The sequence below is a fragment of the Schistocerca cancellata genome, chromosome 2 (assembly GCF_023864275.1).
Source record: "Schistocerca cancellata isolate TAMUIC-IGC-003103 chromosome 2, iqSchCanc2.1, whole genome shotgun sequence".
Classification (NCBI taxonomy): domain Eukaryota; kingdom Metazoa; phylum Arthropoda; class Insecta; order Orthoptera; family Acrididae; genus Schistocerca; species Schistocerca cancellata.
Window position 1 is genome coordinate 1,009,724,345 of NC_064627.1, and position 24,285 is coordinate 1,009,748,629.

Sequence of the window (24,285 nt, forward strand, 5' to 3'; positions counted from 1 at the left end):
AGTTTTAGAAAGGTTTGTTCCTGTATAGTAAATCACTTGGTACAGAATTCAATAATCTCTGCTTTCTACCAGCTTCACAATTCTATCTGGATGTCACTATTAAGTTTATAGACATGTGCACATAGCTTTTTTGTTGCATTGTTTCCTTAACCCTTTAATAATGGGTCTGAGTGTACAGTGGATGACCTTGCGGATGGGAGGTGCGGCTGGCTGGCCAGAAAGAGGTGGATCTCTGCCGTGTACTGCCCAGTTTGATTTTGCCATCATAATTGCTGATGTATACACTGATTGCTGGTTCTTGGGTCTTTTATAGTGGTCACATTTAATATTTCTGTTATAGATTATTGCTTTCACCACTGTAAATGCTAAATTATAATTCCACACTGTTTATTTTGTCCTTGCGTTAGTACCACAGAAATATGGAGTGGAAATTGTAGTGACATGATGCACTGTTTGTTGTGAAACCAATGATATTACAGAAATAAACATAATTCTTGTGCTTACTTCTATGCTTTCTTTTTGAAAACTATCAAAAATTAAATTAAATTACATACTACACGCATTTTATTATTGCTGAATCAGTATCAAGTACAACATTTTCCACAAAGCGTAAGAAATCTCGCAACTTGCGAAAATGAACATTTTCATTTTGTTTCCATTTCAAACAAACAATGGGTATGTGTATTACATACCCCATTTGTGAATTGACACATTAGCAATGAACTCAGTTCCTGCAGTAAGATTACTCACGTTGTTCACATAGTGATGTATTGTTTGACAATGCTGAAACAAACACAGTGGCTGCTGCTTACCTTTGGTTGTTATACACAGATATAGGTGTAATATTTGTACACACGTGTTGCTATAACTTGTCCCCCTGCGGGTCCGGGGATTAGAATAGGCCCGAGGTGTTCCTGCCTGTCGTAAGAGGCGACTAAAAGGAGTCCATCCCCCTCACGGGGGTAGTTAGCGCCTGCGTCCGGAGACGGACGGTTCCACGATCTCTAATTGTGGTCTTTCTGGTTTTTCACTTCTCGTTTCTTCCTTCCTTTTGTTGGTTCCTTTCTTTGCTCTTCTCCACCTCACTGTCTTCCTTACTCTTTCCCTTGACTTCTCCTTGCCTTCTCATTGCCCTTTTCTCCTTGCCTTTTCATTGCCTTTTTCTCCTTGCCTTCTCATTGCCTTTTCTCCTTGCCTTCTTCTCCTTGCCTTCTCATTGCCTTCTTCTCCTTGCCTTCTCATTGCCTTCTTCTCCTTGCCTTCTCATTGCCTTCTTCTCCTTGCCTTCTCTGGTCTCCGCCTTGGCGTTTGAGACAGTCTGTCCTCTTTCTCCCTCTCTCTCTTCTTTTTCCTCTTCTTCCTTCCTCCCTGTGCGTGCCTGAAGGCCGACCCACGCGTTCGCACGCGTAGCCGGTGACGGGGTAACGCGTAAGTCCCCGCCCTGGGTAGACATGTAAGGCACGCGCGTACCCCCTGGTAAAGGCCAGGCCCGGGGAGAGGTGATTGCCTGAGCTGATACCTTCTGACCATGCCGATTGGTCCCTCCATCTGTTTCTCGGGAGGTGTGACCTGAGGTGTAAACATTCACCTAAGGCGGGAGTGCCCTCTGAGAGGGTCCCCACAAGGAAGGAGCGCGCCATCGGAGACGCTGGCAATCATGGGGGATTCCTCCGCAATGGATTCTACTCCATCTCACTCGACTTCGACCCAAAAACGGAAACATGACCAGCCAACAGTGACAAAAGTACTACCACCTGCCCCACAGTTTCTCGTAGTTTCTCGATCTGAGGACGGAAAGGATTTTTCCTCTGTCAACCCTTTCGTTATTCAGAAGGGCGTAGATGCTATAGCCGGATCTGTCAAATCTTGTACCAGGTTGCGTAACGGCACCTTATTACTAGAAACTGAGAGTGCCTTTCAGGCACAAAAACTGCTTCGGGCCACCCTCCTGTACACGTTCCCTGTCCGGGTGGAGGCCCATCGAACTTTGAATTCGTCTCGTGGTGTAGTCTATACTAGCTCCCTCGACGGATTGACTGACGAGGAGCTTCAATCTTTCCTCGCTGAGCAGGGCGTGACGGCTGTCCATCGGGTCATGAAAAAGGTCAACAATGACCTTGTACCGACCCCGACACTTTTCTTGACCTTCGATAGTGTTAAGCTGCCATCGCGCATCAAGGCGGGCTACGAGGTTATTTCTGTTCGCCCCTATGTCCCGACACCTACGCGCTGCTACCAGTGTCAGCGTTTCAATCACACTCGACAGTCTTGTTCCAATGCGGCTAAATGTGTCACTTGTGGCAGGGATGCCCATGAGGGTGACTGTCCACCTCCGTCTCCTCATTGTGTGAACTGTCAGGGTGACCATGCCGCATCCTCCCGCGACTGTCCTGTCTATAAGGAAGAACGCTGTATCCAAGAAATTCGGGTCAAAGAGAAAGTGTCCACCTCGGCTGCTCGCAAGCTATTGGCTAGTAGGAAGCCCACGCTGTTCCCAGCGGGGAAATACAGTACTGTCCTCGCCTCTCCTCGGACTACCCGGGAGGTAGCAACCCAGACATGCGATCTGACCTTCAGCACCACGGTCGTCCGTTCGGCCAGTGCTAAGATCGCGCGGTCGACGTCTCCTCTTCCTCCCATCACCCCACAGACACCAGCCCCTTCCTCAGCTTCTGCTAAGTCGAAGACCCCGAAGTCAGATGCACGGGCCTTCAAGAAGGAACCATCCCGTGCAGATTTCCTCCGTCCCTCGACCTCCCAGCCTTCGACCGGTACTTCCACCAAACGTCCTTCCAAAAAGGCGCATAGGAAGCACAGTTCTCCTTCTCTGCCACGGCGCATTTCTTCTCCTGCGCCACCCAGCGGTTGCCGCCCCAGGCCGTCATCCGTTTCGCCTGGCCGCACCGCTGGTAGCCGTACATCTGGCCGTTCACTGGCGGAGGAAGCTCCCCCTCCCGGCCATCCTCCCGAGATGGCCGATGACCCTATAGACCCCATGGACGATGACTGTGCGCCTACTGATAGCGGCGGCAGTGCTCGCTCGAAGCCAGGCCCTAAGCGGCCTTCGAGGTGACCCCTCCTCTCATCTGCCTTTTCTTACGATGGCACTTATTCACTGGAATATTCGCAGCATTCGCTCCAACCGAGAGGACTTGAAGTTGCTGCTCCGCTTGCACCGTCCGCTCGTCGTAGCCCTCCAGGAAACGAAGCTACGCCCATGCGATCAAATTGCCTTGGCACACTACACCTCTGTGCGTTTTGACCTACCCCCTGTGGTAGGTATCCCAGCTCATGGAGGGGTTATGTTGCTGGTCCGGGATGATATTTACTACGATCCCATCACGTTGCACACCGGCCTGCAGGCAGTTGCCATCCGCATTACTCTCCCCACTTTTACGTTTTCCTTTTGTACCGTTTACACTCCATCGTCATCTGCCGTTACCAGGGCAGACATGATACAACTTATTGCTCAGCTACCTGCACCATTTTTGTTAACTGGAGACTTCAATGCCCACCATCCCCTTTGGGGCTCACCAGCATCCTGCCCGAGGGGCTCCTTGTTAGCAGACCTTTTCAACCAGCTCAATCTTGTCTGCCTCAATACTGGCGCCCCTACTTTTCTTTCGGACACATCTCACACCTATTCCCATTTAGACCTCTCTATATGTACTCTCCAACTTGCACGCTGGTTTGAGTGGTATGCACTTGCTGATACATATTCGAGCGACCACTTCCCGTGTGTTATCCATCTCCTGCAGCATACTCCCTCTCCGTGCTCCTCTAGTTGGACCATCTCCAAGGCAGACTGGGGGCTCTTCTCTTCCAGGGCGACCTTTCAGGATCAAACCTTCACAAGCTGCGATCGTCAGGTCGCACACCTCACGGAAGTCATTCTCGCTGCTGCTGAATATTCCATCCCTCACCCTACTTCTTCTCCACGTCGCGTACCGGTCCCCTGGTGGACTGCAGCATGTAGAGACGCTTTACGTGCTCGTCGACGTGCTTTACGCACCTTTAAACGCCACCCTACAGTGGCGAATTGTATTAATTATAAACGATTACGTGCTCAGTGTCGTCGTATTATTAAAGAAAGCAAGAAAGCCAGCTGGGCTGCTTTCACAAGCACCTTCAACAGTTTTACTCCTTCTTCTGTTGTCTGGGGTAGCCTGCGCCGGCTATCTGGCACTAAGGTCCACTCCCCAGTTTCTGGCTTGAAGGTCGCGAATGAAGTCCTTGTGGCCCCTGAGGCTGTCTCCAATGCCTTCGGCCGCTTTTTCGCAGAGGTTTCGAGCTCCGCTCATTACCACCCTGCCTTCCTCCCCCGCAAACAGGCAGAGGAGGCTAGGCCACCTGACTTCCGCTCCTCGTATTGTGAAAGTTATAATGCCCCATTCACCATGCGGGAACTCGAAAACGCACTTGGCCGATCACGGTCCTCCGCTCCAGGGCCTGATTCTATTCATATTCAGATGCTGAAGAACCTTTCTCCTGCGGGTAAAGGTTTTCTTCTTCGTACATACAATCGCATCTGGATTGAGGGACATGTTCCCGCATGCTGGCGCGAGTCTATTGTTGTCCCGATTCCTAAGCCGGGGAAGGACAAGCACTTGCCTTCCAGTTATCGACCTATCTCGCTTACCAGCTGTGTCTGTAAAGTGATGGAGCGAATGGTTAACTCTTGATTGGTTTGGCTGCTCGAGTCTCGGCGCCTACTTACCAATGTACAATGTGGATTTCGTAGGCACCGCTCTGCTGTTGACCATCTGGTTACCTTGTTGACCTTGATTATGAATAACTTCTTGCGGAAGCGCCCGACCGCGGCTGTGTTCTTTGATTTGGAGAAGGCTTACGACACCTGTTGGAGGGCGGGCATTCTCCGCACCATGCATACATGGGGCCTTCGCGGTCGCCTCCCTCTTTTTATTCGTTCCTTTTTAATGGATCGACAGTTCAGGGTACGTGTGGATTCTGTCCTGTCCGACACCTTTCGCCAGGAGAATGGGGTGCCACAGGGCTCAGTTTTGAGCGTCGCTCTCTTCGCCATCGCGATCAATCCAATAATGGATTGCCTCCCAACTGATGTATCGGGCTCCCTTTTCGTGGACGATTTTACCATCTATTGCAGCGCGCAGTGTACACGTGTCCTGGAGCGCTGTCTTCAGCGTTCTCTTGACCGTCTTTACTCCTGGAGTGTCGCCGATGGCTTCCATTTTTCTGCCGAGAAGACGGTCTGTATTAACTTCTGGCGCTACAAAGAGTTTCTCCCACCGTCCTTAAGACTCGGTCCCGTTGCTCTCCCAATCGTGGAGACAACCAAATTTTTAGGCCTTACATTTGACAGGAAACTTAGCTGGTCTCCACATGTGTCATATTTGGCCGCCCGTTGTACCCGTTCTTTAAATGTCCTCCGTGTTCTCAGTGGTATGTCGTGGGGAGCGGATCGAACCGTCCTACTTCGTCTATATCGGTCGATCGTCCGCTCCAAGCTGGATTATGGGAGCTTCGTATACTCCTCTGCACGGCCATCCATCTTACGCCGCCTCAACTCCATACAACATCGGGGTTTACGACTTGCGATCGGAGCATTTTATACCAGTCCCGTAGAGAGTCTTCATGCTGACGCTGGCGAATTGCCACTCACTTACCGGCGCGATATACTGCTTTGTCGGTATGCCTGTCGGCTACTGTCAATGCCCGACCATCCGTCTTATCGTTCCTTTTTTGACGACTCTCTTGACCGTCAATACGGGTTGTATGTTTCTGCCCTGCTACCCCCTGGAGTTCGCTTTCGTCGCCTCCTTCAACACCTTAATTTTTCACTCCCTGCAACCTTTCTAGTGGGCGAGAGCCGCACGCCACCTTGGCTCCAGGCTCAGGTCCGCGTTCACCTTGACCTCAGCTCGCTCCCAAAAGAGGTCACCCCCGGTTCGGTCTACCACTCCCGTTTTTTGGAACTTCGTTCGAAGTTCATCAACATGACTTTCATTTATACAGATGGCTCTAAGACCAATGACGGGGTCGGGTGTTCCTTTATTGTCGGGGCACACAGTTTCAAATACCGGCTCCATGGCCATTGTTCGGTCTTCACAGCTGAGCTCTTTGCCCTCTACCATGCTGTTCTTTACATCTGCCGCCACCGACATTCTGCTTATGTCATCTGCTCAGATTCCCTGAGCGCCATCCAGAGCCTCAGTGATCCGTACCCGGTTCACCCTTTCGTACACCGGATCCAATGCTCTCTTCAGCAGCTGGTGGACGTCGGTTCTCCGGTTAGCTTTATGTGGGTTCCTGGCCATGTCGGTATCCCTGGGAACGAAGCTGCAGATGCCGCGGCCAAGGCTGCGGTCCTCCAGCCTCGGACAGCTTCTTGTTGTGTCCCTTCGTCTGATTTTAGCAGGGTCATTTGTCGGCACATTGTGTCGCTGTGGCATGCCGATTGGGCTGCACTTACCGACAACAAGCTTCGGGCCTTAAAACCTCTTCCCGTGGCTTGGACGTCCTCCTCACGCCCTTCTCGGCGGGAGGAGGTCGTTTTAGCCCGGTTAAGAATTGGACACTGCTGGTTCAGCCATCGCCATCTGCTGACGGCTGCGCCGGCGCCGTTCTGCCCATGTGGGCACTTGCTGATGGTTAGACACATTTTAATGTCCTGTTCAGATCTTTACACACTGCGCCTCGATCTTAACCTGCCAAATACTTTCGATGCCATTTTAGCGGATGACCCACGAGCAGCTGCTCGTGTTCTTCGTTTTATCAATTTGACAAACCTCGCTAAGGACATTTGATGATGCTGTTTTTTAATCCTATGCCTGTCAGTCTGTCTTTTATCGTGTTTTCCCTTTTAGTTGTTGTTGTCAACTTGTGCCTCGCGGTGCATTCTTAGAGTAGTCAGGGCGCTAATGACCATTGAAGTTGTGCGCCCTAAAACCACAAAAAAAAAAAAAAAAAGCTATAACTTGTGTGTCAGCACCAGGGAATATGTTTTTGACTTTATGATACGTAGCAAAACAGGAAAATTCACACGATGTGTGCTTGCAGGCTTTACAGAAAATTCTTGTCCGATTCCGTTTGCTATGTTTTTTCCTGCAAGTATACCTGTTGTGTACTTTGGCTGTTGTCCAGGAGAATGAAGTCCAGCAGTCAGCCTTTGCAGGCTGCTAGTTCGGCTACAGCCCCCAGTTCAACTTCTTTTGTTGATTGTGTTTTTACAAATATTTCCTTAATCACACCCCCAACTGGTAATTCACATAAGGCAGCTTATCAGATGACAGTTTGTACAGACAAAAACATTGAACAAAGTCCTGTCTATTAGGTGGAAGAAAACTTTCAGTTCAGTTATCACCAAAGATTTCATACATTTCACACCTTCTCTGTAGTCTAGAGTCCATTCTAGAGTTCTCTTGCATGTCTGCTGAATGAGAAGTCACAGCCCTTCTGTCACACCATTTCATTTCCACCATTAGTCCTGTAACAGACATGAATATCAGTTCTTCTTTTTACAGTTTCTCTGCTATTTTTGGGATGTATTTTCTGTAGTGCCACACACATTAGTTGTCAGATCATACAGTCAACAGAAATGTACTGAGTTTGTGTACCAATTACCACAAAATAATGTATGCCCCTTATGCAAATATGGCTCAGAGTTATGATGACTCCTCCACAGACCAGAGGTTTTGTTTGGTGACATCTTTGTCACTACCATAGCAAATGATAAAATACTAAATATAATTCGTTCGAACATCACAAATCAAAAAACGTTTGATTCCAAAACAATTTCACTTCGCTGGAACATAGTGTTTTAGTTTGTGTCACTTTGAACAGGAGACAATCATCCACACATAGGTTTTGAAATGGATGTAAAGTTTGTTTGAAAACACTAGGAAAGTGATCCAAAATGTCTTTTGTTTTTACAATATTATCACTGAACTATAAAATCATAGGACCGACAAATGCCTATCTCGTGAGGTGGGGTCCTTCTTTGTTCTCCTCCTTGCTTTCTTTGTGTCATCAGATTTTGCTAGATCTTGTACTGTTAATGGTCCAGAAAAAACCTATGTGCTTGAGGACTTCAGTATGTCTGAAGTCATCAGTTGGTCTGCAGAAGTTGATTGTTGTGCTGAAGCACTTGAATGTGGTAATGAATCACTGTCAGATTCACTTTCAGTGCTGACCTCAAAATCGCTGTCTGATATCAGCTTAAAGGCTTTTCAGCTGAAAAAAAAGATCACTAGTTTTCAAAATAAAATCTTACACAGAAATGTGTGCAGCCAGAGGAGGCCATACACGACGAGTGTGTGGACAACAATGTGCTCAGCTCACAGCACACTGCTAACTGAATGCTCAAAATCCTTTGTATGTACCTCAATGCTAAGTGAAGCCCCTGGTATCTAGCAGCTATATATTGCACTAAAAATTTCCAGGAAGCCCACTAGATAGCACCAAGGATGTTGCCTCCACAACAGTGTAGCTTAGCAAAACAGTGAACATGAACATGCAGAGCAGGCTGGACTGCGACAGCAGCCCACTGGAGGGAATGTCTCTTTTTTTTTCTCAGCTGACTTGTAAAGCAGTCCATAATCTGCAGGTCCTGGTTACTGTGGACCTGCTGAAGTCAACTGTAGTTAAAGGATTAGTAGTCAGCCTGGCCCTCTCCCCAGTCTACCCCATCTTTTATTCCCATGCAACAAGCCTTGTTATGTTAAAATTGGAAGTCTGTTGTTGTCTTCAATCTCTCCCCCCACCCTCCACCCTCCCCAACTTTCAGGCATTTGCAATTTTTCTCCCTGAACGATTGGCAATGAACATATGTGCACCCCAATTAATGACCTACATTTTAGCTGTTACATACCCAGAACAATTTTTGCATTTGAATGTCTGAATAATTTAAGATTAACACGGATCAAAGGAGCTGTCAGTTGGACATTTACAACCACTTCAGAATTTTGTTTACTTCCCACTGGATATTGTGATATTTCAACTTCTAATAAAATGTCTCTGGAATTTGTAGTTAAGAGATTTGTGTTATCAGGTTGTGGAACTCTTGAGCCATGCACCACAATGTCAGCTGATGTTCAACAAGTTGATTCCTGCCTACCACCACCATTTTGGACGCCAGTGCCGTGTAGCTGACTTTGGTTTTACAAAGCTTATAGAGCTATTGGAAGCAATTCCGGAAGTTATCAAGGTATTTTTGTGGCTACTGTAGCATGTTGCTTTCAGTAAATTAGTAAATTACTCGAACTGATCAGTGTATTATATCAAATATTTTAAATAAAAAACATCAAAAGTTAGACCTTTGATTTCCTTTTTCCTGTTGGCTTAGAGAGAGAATATGCTTGTTTATTCAAAAAGTACCAGTCAATAATTAAATTGTAAAGTTTGATAAAGGATAATAAAAACATATTTATGGGTTGGATAACTTCAGTAAGGGAAAGGTGTGAGAGTATTTGGTTAAGACAGCCAATGCAGTATGCAGTTGAGTGGATGGCAAATTTCGAATAAGTTATCTCACTGTCAAAGATAAAAAATAACTTCCATCAGTGGGGGCCTGCATCAGTATCATTGTGCTTAAGAATCTATAGAAAGTATGCTTTCATATAGAATTCAATGGGAGTTGAAACAGTGGAAAAGTTGATTGGCGTTGTTGTTGTTGTGGTCTTTAGTTCAGATACTGGTTTGATTCAGCTCTCCATGCTACTTTATCCTACACAAACGTCATCTATAAGTACCTACTGCAACCTACATCCTTCTGAATCTGCTTAGTGTGTTCATACTTTGGTCTCCATCTACGATTTTTAGCCTCCACACTTCCCTCCAGTACTAAATTGATCCCTTGATGCCTCAGAACATGTCCTACCAACCGATCCCTTCTTCTAGTCAAGTTGTGCCACAAATTCCTCTTCTCCCCAGATCTATTCAGTACCACCTTATTAGTTACATAATCTACCCATCTAATCTTCAGCATTCTTCTGTAGCACCACGTTTCAAAAGCTTCTAGTCTCTTCTTGTCTAAACTATTTATTGTCCATGTTTCACTTCCATATATGGCTACTCTCCATACAAATACTTTCAGAAAAGACTACCTGCTGACGAGCAGTTGGCCTTAGTCTGACTTAAGGTACATGTAGCATGGAAATATTTTATCTTGTGACGCCTATTGTATCATGTGATGTAATAAGGCCAATAGTTCTGAAGAAGATATTTTTACAAATATAGAAACCATAGTCAATGGATAATAACCCTTTATTTGTAACTGGTTGGCTGATTTTTCAGTCTCTTCTGAATTACACAGTTGCTGTTTTGCGGCCATGTTTAAGATCATGCAGAAAATGTTAGTCTGTTAGGAACTGTTTCTGAAAAGCAATTGTGAAAACTTACATCAGTTTGGAAAAGTGATTAATGTAGAGAATGAAAGTGATCCATGGTGGTTTTTCTTGAGAGTTTTAAATGTTGGATAAAAGGAGTTGAGTGAAAACCTTGAAAATGTAATAAACACTAATTTCTTATGCCATTGTTCTGTACGTTCACAGTACAGTCACCAGCACTTCAAAGAATGCCCAACAGATGGCAACATACTGAAGAAAAGTAAAATGTTATCACAACACCAGTTTCAGTGGCAGCCCTGCTCATGACATGCACCAACCAAAAGCATTATTTTATCATGAAATTTTGTTGAGCAGCGGAGATGCAAAATCTATTGAAATCCACCAGGAAATGAAAGTGCTGCATGGTGAGGCATGTTTATCACTACAGCAAGTGGAGTAGAGGTTCAGAAACGGTGTGACTTAGTAGCAGTTGCTCACCTCATAGGTCACACATTCTGTGTTGTGACACCAGTGTAATGCAGCTGCTGAAGCCATTGTCATGGATGATATCTGTGTGATGTTGGATGAAATAAATATAAATCTGAGCATTAGCTATGTCTCGTCACATCACATTATTCATGATATGCTTAGGTAATACAAAGTGTGTGCAAGTTGAGTGCCATCACATTTGACTTCAGAACTAAAACATCTGCAGGGAATGTTACACTAACACTCTTTTGGGATGAAGGCAGTGTTACCTTGCAACACTACATGCCATCAGTGTGCCATATTCAGATTTGTTCAAAAATTGATCTTCAGCATGCAATCAGATACACCACCTTTACGCTGGGCATTGGAGGAAGTGTTTGTCAGGGAGACAGTCAAAAAACATTACACTCTTGTTCCTCTTTCAGCCAATAAATCACATATAAAAAATATTTATGGTTTTCACGTGACTTGTCCTTCTAGAGAGAGAAAAAAAATTGTGAGCCTAGAGACTTGATAAAAAAAGGGAGTGTGCATGTACACAAGCAGAATGCGCTGCGGTCCTCTGGATCTCAATTTGTTAAACAACTATCCATTTCCTCCAAAGGCCTGCATCCTCGGCCACCAATGTCCTAATAGAAAAATTAAATGATGTTGTACTAAACACAATGCATAAGACAATGTGTTCTTCACATTGGCAGCTCACTTCGTTACATGTGTGTCAACATCTTTATTTTTTATCTTTTTTCCCGTATGAAAAAAGGTGGAGGATGCTGGGGATGGTGAACGACGTGTGATGTTAACACAACCTGTAGCGGTCCGTGTGCTGACAAACCAAGTGGCAGAACTCCTGCGCAGTAGTGGCTCTGCTGTTTTACCACTGAAAGAATTGCCATCAGCATATCTCCAACACTTTGGCCATACACTGCGACCAGAAGATTTCAACTGCAGTAGTATTGAGCAGCTGGTTTCGTTGCTCATACCCACAATTAAGGTTCGTGGCAGATGTATAATATCATAAAAGCTTTGTGTGTGTGTGTGTGTGTGTGTGTGTGTGTGTGTGTGTGTGTGCACATTTTAGTTACGGGATTAGTATTGTGAATTTTCAGGGTAGCGTGTGAATAACAGTAATATGTGCCTATCCAAATTTTTGCAGGTTCTTCCTGGATTACGGCTATACTTGGCTGGACAGATCACTGCCAATCTTGAGAGACTTCGTGTTTTGCGCATTCTACTTAACACCAGTGATGGTATGATGAGGATACCAGAATTCATGAAGCTTTTTACCAAACTCTATTCCATATCAGTATCTGAAGATTATTTGCAGACTGCAGACATTGCAGTTCTTTTGATGGTTAGTAGCTAACGAAATTGTAATGTAGTTATTACTTATTTGTTTATAGTATTGAATTTCAAAGCAGTTTCATCCAATTTTAATCCAACATCTTAAAAAATACCATATAGCTGCACGAATATCTTAACACCTGGACATGTTTGGGATTAATTCACTATCAACAGATGCACAGGAAAGTATGTAGAATGAAATTTTTGTATAGCCATGGTAAAAATCTCTCATAACTGTTGTTCACTCAAAAACCCGACAATGTGCCATGTATTTAACAGTGTATATACATTCAGTGATTTGTCCTGTAGGCATAAACTGAAGCTAATAATCATACTGCATATAAGACCACACCAAATGTGTTAAACTGTGATCACCAGCTGCCCAAAATCTACTCCTTGTAAGGCTTTAAAGCAAAGCATTGTAGATAGAAAATTACAAAACATTCTTTCCTAATAAGCTCTGACAGAATAAAGATCTTGTAGGTTCTGTCTCCCGGAACAGCCATATACCTTTTCACAGGGTGTACACGCCTTTGGGAAATCTGGGAAAAACCGAGAACTTTTACACTTTAAGGAATTTTGTAGTTTTCAGTTAAATTTATCTGATTTTGACTTGTAAGAACTGATACTTAAACAAATAGTTTTACTTTAGTCCACTATTGCAGAATAACACGACAGCAATAAAACATATGAGAGAATAACACCGAAATAAAACTTTAGTTGCAGGGAAAATAAGCCATTTACGACAAAACAACACAGTGCACACACAAGTGTATGCTGAGAGCAAAACATCAGACTATGCAATACTTGGTAACAACAAAGTGCTGTTGATGTATCTTTCCCATGGGCCTTGTTGCTATGTGTGTGGCATCACAACTGTTTACATTACTTTCAAAGTAAATTTTCTTTTACCCAAGATGAATTAGGTTACGTATGAGAATGTGTGATGATTATAGCTCCAAAGGAAAATACATTGTCACATAACCCAGAAAAATGTACTTTCACCTGGGGAAAAGTGAATTATCACCAGGAAAAACATGTATTTTCACCTGAGAAAGTGTGATTTTAATGAGGAAATCCAGGTTAAATCTGAGAATTTTTTTCTTGTCTACATACACACCTTGTTTCAGAATGAATTTTCACTCTGCTGCAGTGTGTGTACTGATTTGAAAATTCATGGTGGATTAAAACTTTATGCCAGTCTGGGATCTGAACCTGGGCCATTTGCCTTTTGTGGAGTAATGCCCTACCAACTGACAAGCATGACTCAGCCCACCCTTACAGCTTTACATCTGCCCATCATCACCTACCTCAGTTTTGTGTCCCAGTCCAGCACACAATTTTAGTATGCGAGGAAAGTAACAACCACGTGTCTTTGCCAAAATGCGTCTCCTGGACTTTATTAATGATTGCTTTTCTGGACTGAAATCTCTTGGTTTCTTGACTTGTATTGACTCTTGCAAATAGCTTTTGAGTACAGTATATGTAGTCATCCATTAAGCTTAGCATGAGAGAACTGTGGAGATGCCTTTTGAACTGGTCCGCCTTCCAAATGACATCCAGTTTCGAGGATAGCATCTGTCAGGTCTTACTAGTAGGGATCATAGTATGCATGTAAAGGAGGGTGATAAGTGTTCAGACTTAGATTTGCAGGAGAGTGTAATATAAACGCTGAAAATTTTCCTGACTGACACTTAAGATGAATGCCTGATTACAAAACCAGAACACCGTGAGTCCACTTTAAGGATGAAATCTACAAATATTTTTAAACTACATAGATAATTGTGTAAAAAAAATTAGTAGTTATTTATTAATGAAGTGTGAGGAACACTATAAAATGCAAAAATACAGGAAATAGTAATATTTAAAGAACAAAGAATTGTTCTGCCATGTTTGGCAAATTGGACATGTCAGTTATGTCGTGGGATACATCATAATGAGGGCCCAGAAAACTTTTTTGGGACAAATGCAAAACAAGTGTGATTTCTACCTCAAAATGCAAATACACTCAATTACTTAAGGGGAGTTGGAATGCCCTATCCCGACTGTTAAATTTAGTGACTTGGCTTCCCTGTATTTCGGGGTCCGCTGTAGTCATTAACATGAGACTTTTACAGGACATTAAACTCTATGTTCTGAGTCTATTGAACTACAATAATTGCATTTAGCCACTGCTTTTGGAAATACAATTTTTTTAATTACACTGTTAAAATTTTGTGTACTTTTGTATATTATCCTAAATAATTTGAATTATACATAATTTTATGTTCTTCTTTCAGTTCAGAAGACTCAGGATATGTATGTAATACTGCCTAAAAATATGAATACTCTACTCGAGGTGGTTTCCGAGATTTAGGGAAAAATGCAACAGAAAATGTACATTTCCAGGAATGGCTTCTAAAGTTTCAAAAGGCTGTAACTCAATATATGCTTAGTTTTTTGTTTTTAGTCACTCAGAAGCACCCTGCACCATACTGTATATCATCCTCTTGATCTTTTCCAGAGTTTTTTCTTCTATCTGGACTCCTTGGTGGTCAACTGTGCTGCATACTCTGCTTTATCAATGTGAACCTTGTCCATCAGTTAAAATTCTCTGATGCAGTTTGCTCCAGGATTAATTCCCATATGCTGTAGCACTTTCACCCTACCAATGTTTCCATCATTAAAAGCAATAACAGCATCACTGACCCTACACTTTAGTGTCTTCATTCCAACAAAAACATATTTTGGTGAGTGAGTCCATAAAAGATTATTGAATGACTCATTGGGATTTTGAGTCTGACCATGCAGACACTTCTTCAGTAATATGGTATTTGCCAGGTCTCTGTAAATAGGTTTTATGATATCCATGACTGATGCTGGGATTGAATGTTTATGGCTGCATGAACCATTTGAGAACTGGGCATTGCGGTAAGTGCACCATGAATCAGGTCCAGGAAGCAAAGGCGGTGTACTGGTTTTTCATCAGTTGACAGTCTGTGGAAGAAGGTAGCCCATAGTGCCTGCTTCATTTTCAACAAATCCTCAGTATTATTTCTAATGGCCTTCCCATAATACTGCTGTAGTTCATCAATCATTTTGTCTGTCAGCCTGCCTCTTGTGGTTTTACCACAAGAAAGTTTCTTGTCTCTCAAACTTGGTTTAAAGTTCCTCAACCTGGTTCCCATCCTCTTCTGGACATGACCAACATTGTTAACCTGTACAACACAGCAATCCACAGCCTTCTACATAAAAAACTACTGGTTTTATTAGATCTTGAAGTAATGCATGTAAAAATTTTAACATTTTCAACTGGTGCAGATTATATTTTTAAAAAAATAAAATAAAATACTTCCCATGTGAGTTTATAAGTGATATAATTTTATTCAGAAAATCGCAAATTTTATAATGAAATAAAAATCAAAAAATGTGAAAGAAGTTTTTCCGCTCTAACTCCCCTTAATAGATGCTGTTTTGTAGTAAATTTTATCCATATGAACTATTTTATCAGAATGAGTTTGAAATAGCTTTATTTTCTGCATCTAAATATTGAAAATGTAAACAGTTTTCAGTTCCTTGTATTGTAAGCGATATGGTGAAGCCCAGTTTGGAAATATAATATGCATAAGAACCTGTTTGCAATATAAAAACTGTATGGATGCAGTGACGTATCAATGTATTGAATGGTTTGATGCCATGCCAATTGTGGACAGTTAAATGGTCTGTTTAAGATACACGCCATGTAATCCAATGTAGTACGCAGCCGTGGGACCTAGCATTTGTATAACAAAGAAACACGCATGTTTGTTAGCTAAAGCTCAGAGGGCAGTCCAATGCAGGCACTTTTAACGTGGCAAATTAGATGGTGGATGTTTCGAATGTGGTTGCATTGAATACTGCTAGAGATCGGATCTGAACAAAATCATCAACAGTACTCAGCTAACCTCAACAAGTAGTTGGGCAGTAACCGTTCAGAATGCTTTGTGTCATGCAGTACTCACAGTTTTTTATTATTTTTAAATAGTGAAGTGGCTCATCATGATCCATCCTGGACTTCAATTCCAACCCTTAAAACACTAGAAGAGATGGGCTATCCCTGTGACAATGTGTCAGTTCTACTTTAGGCTGCTGCTCTGCGAAAGGGAGGTGGGGTTGTTTCCCTGCACTGCTGCTGTCCCTTTTGGTGGTCAAAATTCTTGTTTGTTTATACTTGCAACCATCTGCCATTATAGCTTATAGTGCTCACACTTTGCAGTATAGTGATTGGAAAACAAAATCTGTAATGTTTTTTGACTGCAACAAAATTCTTCCCCTAATGTTAAAATAGTTATATGTTCGGTTCTACTTCTCTGCTAACTGCCTTGTCAGTTCTGTCTGTAGTGTTGTCAAATATGGGTCGCAAGGCTATGAAAGTCCACAAAAGGTTGAAATTAAGTCTGCAGTTTTTGTAATCATCAAATTGGTCAGGAAGAAACAGATAATGTCCAGAAACATGTTGAACCGAAGATGCATTCATTTCCCCCATGGGAAAATGTTGCTGTATTTCAACAGATCAGTCATTTTTGAAAGCTCAAATACAGCCAAAAGAAGAAAACAGAGGTCATTTTGGAAGTATAAGGTGTTGAAGTTCTGCAAAAGCAAACATTCCAGTCACAAAGCTCTAAACCAGGACTTTTTTAAAGTAAGTTTCAAAGAACTAATGCTTTGTCTTCATTTCTAAATGTGTGCTTATAATCACTAAAAAAAATTTTTTTTAAATATTAATTTCGCCGGAAATAGATGCTACATTTTCCAGTTTCTAATCATAACGTACAAAATTTGTTGGATTCATTAAATGCCAGCATAAAAATAATATTGAGAACAATAACAGTAAAAGAGGAGTCAAGGGAAAGTCATAAAATTTTAATTATTTTTTTATTTGCAAGGACACGTCTGCAGTCTTGGTACTCGTAGTATCTTCTGTACCACAGCACTATAGCACACTGGTGGAGGAGGCCAAACAACATGGTGCAGCCCTTTACTAAAGTGGTGATGGGCTGCAGTGTTTTGTTTTGGCTCTTGAAGCAGCTTGTTATGATACTGTGGTGTGGAGATTTCAATGTGTACCAGCAAACAACCAAAAAATTAATTATACATCTTAATTGTATTGAGGTGTAGCTTAAACTTTTGATTACCCCTTGTAAGAATTCACTTCTGCCAAAAATCTCCACACTGTGTAATAACTAATTGCATTTCTGCTAATTTTACTGTGTTAAATTTAGTTTCACTAAGCAAAATAAGCTACAGCAATTCTCAATACTTTTCTCTTTGATGTACGTATTGACTCATGTCAAGAAATATGGTGCATAAATGATGTTTTGAAATTCATTAAAGTGCACATCCATGGGCAGAGAATGTTGTGATGGTGGTGATGGTTTTCTCCCCCCCCCCCTCCCCCTCAGTACCCACCATCATTTCTTATAAAAAAAAATTATGTAAACCATAATGTTCGTTTCATAGTATTCTAGAATATATATTACTTGATTATTGGAATTCAAAATATACCTTTTTCCAGGTGCAGAATGGACATGTAATACTGCAGCCTGTATATGAATTTGCAAGGCGTGTGTATTGGTTGGTGGTAGGCAGCGGTGGTCGTTTACTATTGTCATCTCTTAATAAGTTGTACTTTACAACATATCACTCAACCATCCAAGCAGCAAGTCTTGGATTTTCAAGCATTGATTCTTTGATAATTGCTGCCGGTGATGTTCTGACTCTGGAATATGAAAATGACTGCAACAATGATCCTTACATCGCAGTAAATCCTCAGCTGGCAGGCAAGTGCAGCATTTTGATCATAATCTGTAAACTGATTTTAACACTGTAGCCAAAATCATATATATTACTAGTTTCGGACGTGAGCCCGTCAATTGGTAGTGTTGACTTCTTTGTAAGTTTTACTTTTGTGTCACAAAATATAACAAAGGTTTTTGTGATTACATAGTTACACTAAAATATGCTCTGTGCATTGTACTTACATCCTAAAAACCCCTCCTTCTCATTAAAAACAAAGAAACAAAAAAACAACCTTCTGGCTGGTTGGAGTATTTCCTATTATGTACTCTACCAGGTACTGTTGCAGGGCTGAAGAAAGAAACTAGTGGAACTTAACAGTAAAGCTAGAGCATTATCTTGGTTTATACACATTTCACACCTCAGAAGCAAGTACCATGCTTGCTGATCTTTTTTGTTGGGCTGTCAACAGATTTTCAGAACTACCCTAATGCCTATTTGATGGAAGCAGTAACTTATTTTCAACAACCTTCTGAATTTCCTCACAATGCTGTACATAAAAATAAGATTTTATTACTGTCATTTTACAGAAGTCGGTCTACCTTTATCACTGCCAGTTGCTGTGGAAGCTACGACTTCAGAACAAACTGATTCTTCAAGCACGAAACATTCATTTAGTGCCACTACCACATCAGCTGGGAACCAAGACTTAGTCTCTCAAATTTCCAGTAAGTGGTGTTAGTTTGTACAGTAATTAGTCAATATTGATGACTCCTCCCACCCCTTTTCTATTATAGTTCTGTCTTCTAAGATCTCAGTGTGCAGAACAATGGCTGTTTGTGATATAAAAAGAAACCCATGTGTGCCATCCTCACCCCTTCCCTTGCATGTCCTAAATAAATAAATCACTTTGATCCAGAATATATTACTGATAAACATTTTGTTTCTATCTGTACACTTGCATCATCTTTTGTACAAAAATTTTACTTTCGGTTTGTGTGTGTGTGTGTGTGTGTGTGTGTGTGTGTGTGTGTGTGTGTGTACTTATGGCTTCATTTTTTAGTCAGTTGGTAGCAGTATATTCTGTTAGATGCTGCAGCTTTTTATAATTCCTGTGTTACATATGTTGGGATCATTTCCTCCAAATGGCCCTATTTTATGAGTAGATCATTCAAAATTGTGTATAAAACTCTTATGTTGGTGCTTAGCATATCACACTGAGCAACTGACTTGTGGGTCATGAATCAATAGTGCCATGACTTAGACTTTAGTATTATTAGATATTTAAAATTTGTTGTGCAGGATCTCCAAATCTTTAGTGTTGAAACTATAAAGACAGATGATTCTAAACTGATACTTTTGAGATCAGAAACACGGTCAGTTTTGGTGACGGTGAATCAGAACCTTTGGGGTTTGTCATAAATTGTGAAAAATGTATTTTGTCTACAAGAAAAATACCATACTGTGCTTCAGCTCTTGAAAGTGAAACAGTCAAGTGCTCAAATGCTTTTTTTAAAAAAATCTCTGTTCTCCACTGATTGTGGTCCTGTTGAAGGTGGTGGTATTTTCCTTGTATTTGACCTTGGAACTGACTCATCAAGCTATGTGGGGGCTGGGATTAACTTGCAGTTTAATACAGACTCAGAACCACAGTGCAACTCGGCATTTTCACAGTAACAAGTCATTGTCAAAGTTGAGGATGTAGTAAGTTGTTGTTGTGGTCTTCAGTCCTGAGAATGGTTCAATGCAGCTCTCCATGTTACTCTATCCTGTGCAAGCTTCTTCATCTACCAGTACCTACTGCAACCTACATCTTTCTGATTCTGCTTATTGTCTTCATCTCTTGGTCTCCCTCTACGATTTTTACCATCTACGCTGCCCTCTAACACTAAATTGGTGATACCTTGATGCCTCAGAACACGTCCTACCAACCGATCCCTTCTTCTGGTAAAGTTGTGCCACAAACTCCTCCCCAGTTCTGTTAAACACCACCTCATTAGTGATGTGATCTACCCATCTAATCTTCAGCATTCCTCTGTAACACCACATTTTGAAAGCTTCTATTCTCTTCTTGTCCAAACTATTTATCGTCCATGTTTCACTTCCATATATGGCTACACTCCATACAAATATTTTCAGAAAATATTTCCTTACACTTAAATCTATACTCGATGTTAACAAATTTCTCTTCTTCAGAAACGCTTTCCTTGCCATTGCCAGTCTACATTTTATATCCTCTCTACTTCGACCATCATCAGTTATTTTGCTCCCCAAATAGCAGAACTCCTTTACTACTTTAAGTGTCTCATTTCCTAATCTAATTCCCTCAGCATCACCCGACTTAATTCCACTACATTCCATTATCCTAGTTTTGCTTTTGTTGATGTTCATCTTATATCCTCCTTACAAGACACTGTCCATTCTGTTCAACTGCTCTTCCAAGTCCTTTGCTGTCTCTGACAGAATTACAATGTCATCGGCGAACCTCAAAGTTTTTATTTCTTCTCCATGGATTTTAATGCCTACTCTGTATTTTTATTTTGTTTCCTTTACTGCTTGCTCAATATACAGATTGAATAACATCAGGGAGGCTACAACCCTGTCTCACTCCCTTCCCAACCACTGCTTCCCTTTCATGCCCCTCGACTCTTATAACTGCCATCTGGTTTCTGTACAAATTATAAATAGCCTTTCGCTCCCTGTATTTTATCCCTGCCACCTTCAGAATTTGAAAGAGAGTATTCCAATCAACATTGTCAAAAGCTTTCTCTAAGTCTACAAATGCTAGAAACATAGCTTTGCCTTTCCTTAATCTATTTTCTAGGATAAGTTATAGGGTCAATATTGCCTCACATGTTCCAATATTTCTATGGTATCCAAACTGATCTTCACCAAGGTCGGATTCTACCACTTTTTCCATTCGTCTGTAAAGAATTCGTGTTAGTATTTTGCAGCAGTGACTTATTAAACTGATAGTTCGGTAATTTTCACATCTGTCAACACCTGCTTTCTTTGGGATTGGAATTATTATATTCTTCTTGAAGTCTGAGGGTATTTCGCCTGTCTCATAAATCTTGCTCACCAGATGGTAGAGTTTTGTCAGGACTGGCTCTCCTAAGGAGGCTGTTAGTAGTTCTAATGGAATATTGTCTACTCACGGGGCTATGGAATGTTGTCTACTTCCGGGGCCTTGTTTTGACTTAGGTCTTTGAAATATGCTCGCTATTTTTATATACTTGAATTTAGCATATTTCGTGACAGTACTCACTTTTCCGTGAAATGTTTACGAGATGATATTTGACTTTTCTGTGTTGGCTTCAGTCGTCTAGTGAAAGTATGATTCCACAGTGCTGTTTCATCGGCTGCAGAAATGACCTGGTTCAATGCGTTTGCTTCATTTTTGGTGCCCCAAATACCGTTTCTTCGAATGTGGTTCTTTCTTGTTGTTTATATAAAAAAGTAGTACAGGGTGTATACGGCCCGGGACATCCAGGAGATCCGGGAAAAACCCGGGAATTTTAGAATTCCGGGATTTTTCATTGTTTTAGATTTCAGTTAGTTTTGTAGTTTTGACGTGTAAGATCAGATACGCTGACAAAGAACTTCAGTCCACTACTGCTGAATAATACTGCAGCAGTGAAACATAAATCAGAGAATAACACCAAAATAAAAGTTTAGTTGGATAGAAAATGGGTAATTTACTCAATGCACAGACCAGTTTGCCGACACCGAAAAGTGTCAAAGGCTTTAGGTCGAAGATTATGCAGTACGTCAGTAACAACTAACGTGCATTCAATGTGCGTGACGTCACAACTGTATAAATTTCTAACAGATCACCAGAAAATATTACGAATAGTGGCTTGAGATGCGTTACTTTCAAAGTAAATTTCCATGCAAGATGATTTATGATACGTGTGAGAATGTGCAGTGAATTTCTTAAATCACAGGGCTTTATAACTCTCATTCAAAACGTAACACTTTGAGGATCAACTATTTGAAAAATGTCGGGCCCAGAAGATAAAGTCATTTATGCCACTGTTTAAAATTTTACCGGCACATTTGTATTTGATATGACTTAACATGTAACGCACGCTAAAAAAAGACCGAGCTTCAGGTTAGTTTTCATATTTAATGTTGTTCTTTCATAGATAAAAAATTATGCAATCGATGCCAAAAAGTGTAATTGATCTTCAAAAAAATGTGCATAATGTGTTACTGAGCAATGTCACAAGTCTCTTCATGCCAGAACACTTCGACTTTTCTACGCAACTGATAATCATTTTGGCACGATTATAATTGCCAAATTAGAGCCTGTTAGTAGGCCTACGGACTTCCTATCATTGTAGGACTAATAACAGTGGATGCCAATAGACGATGCAATTCTCGTTAGTACATACACATCTGCTTGCGAGTTAACCGGTGTAGAAACGCACTTAGCTGAGTTGAGCGAGCTCGGCGTAACTTCGTAACGTACACCGCGGTCTGTCTTTCTCGTAGGTGCCGCGGCCTGTCTTTCTCGTAGGCCTCGTGCTCTGAATAACTGCCGTCATTCGCTAGCGATGTCACGTGACATGAGCTATGACTGGCTGACAAAAGTGTAGCGCTCAACGCAATCTCTATTTTAGAGTTTCGGAAGCTGCCGTGCTGTAATTTGTGTAAATACTTTCGCAATACGAAAATAATTGTCTCGCATCAAACAACTTTCCAAACGCATTGTTTTTCCAGGATTTCGTTTCCTAAAGTGGTGGGACGTCCTCCGTCGGTATAAGACCTTTACGATTCAAAGGACTGATATGTTTTATAGCTCCGAGGGAAAGTATACTGTTACTTAACCCGGATGTATTTTCACCCGCTTTATACGCAATTTCATCCGGGAGAAATTGTGCTTTTAACCGGGAAATCCGGGAAAAATCCGGGAATTTTTTTTTCTTGTCCACGTAGACACCCTGTAGTAACATAATTCATTTTTACTGTTCACTTGCAAATTATTATAACAGCGACCTGCACATTGTTTCACCATCACACACAACGAGAGTTCACTGCCAACTGACTACGGTTAAAGACGACTCCAGCGTCAAAAACATTTTACACAACACACAAGCTTCCACTTGTATCCAGTTTCTTTGATGTTCTTCTTCACATCTACTAATATTAATCAATATGCTGTCACTCTCAAACATATAAGCAAATTAGCATAAAATAAGGCAGATTACAATTCACAAAAAAATATTCTGACAAACACATAAGAAAACATTTACAACCTCCCTCATTCGACTTGGTATCAACAAATCTGGTAGAAAATAACACATCTCCCAGATCCATTACATCTTTCAGTGCTCTGTCAAACTCTTCATGCAGTATCATGTCTCCCATTTCATCTTCATTTACATCCTCTTCGATTTCCGTAATATTGTCCTCAAGTACATCACCTTTGTATAGACCCTCTATATACTCCTTCCACCTTTCTGCTTTCCCTTCTTTGCTTAGAACTGGGTTACCATCTGAGCTCTTGATATTCATACAAGTGGTTCTCTTTCCTCCAAAGGTCTCTTTAGTATACCTGTAGGCAGTATCTATCTTACCCCTAGTGAGATAAGCCTCTACATCCTTACATTTGTCCTCTAGCCATCCATTCTTAGCCATTTTGCACTTCCTGTTCATCTCATTTTTGTATTCCTTTTTGCCTGCTTCATTTATTGCATTTTTATATTTTCTCCTTTCATCAATTAAATTCAATATTTCTTCTGTTACCCAAGAATTTCTACTAGCCCTCATCTTTTCACCTACTTGATCCTCTGCTCCCTTCACTATTTCATCCCTCAAAGCTACCCATTCTTCTTCTACTGTATTTCTTTCTCCCATTCCTGTCAATTGTTCCCTTACGCTCTCCCTGAAACTCTGTACAACCTCTGGTTTAGTCAGTTTATCCAGGTCCCATCTCCTCAAATACCCGCCTTTTTGCAGTTTCTTCAGTTTTAATTGATAGTTCATAACCAATAGATTGTGGTCAGAGTCCACATCTGCCCCTAAGAAATGTCTTCCAATTTAAAACCTGGTTCCTAAAACTCTATTTTACCATTATATAATCTATCTGAAACCTTCTAGTATCTCAAGGGTTCTTCCATGTATACAACCTTCTTTCATGATTCTTGAACCAAGAGATTAAGTTATGCTCTGTGCAAAATTCTACCAGGCTGCTTCCTCTTTCATTTCTTACCCCCAATCCATATTCACCCACTATGCTTCCTTCTCTCCCTTTTCCTAATCTCGAATTCCAGTCATCCATGACTATTAAATTTTTGTCTCCCTTCACTACCTGAATAATTTCTTTTATCTCTTCATGCATTTCATCAATTTCATCATCATCTGCAGAGCTAGTTGGCATATAAACTTGTAC

General features: G+C 41.6%; 1 protein-coding gene across 1 annotated transcript in view; it reads left to right on the forward strand.

Moving 5' to 3' along the window:
- LOC126162977 (meiosis regulator and mRNA stability factor 1) overlaps positions 1–24,285 on the forward strand; it is a 231,384-nt gene that overhangs the window by 164,953 nt on the left and 42,146 nt on the right. The window contains exons 20-24 of the mRNA XM_049919825.1: positions 9,029–9,184; positions 11,554–11,784; positions 11,947–12,144; positions 17,668–17,932; positions 18,479–18,616. Coding sequence (XP_049775782.1) covers positions 9,029–9,184; positions 11,554–11,784; positions 11,947–12,144; positions 17,668–17,932; positions 18,479–18,616 — 988 coding nt within the window. The remainder of the gene's footprint in view (positions 1–9,028; positions 9,185–11,553; positions 11,785–11,946; positions 12,145–17,667; positions 17,933–18,478; positions 18,617–24,285) is intronic.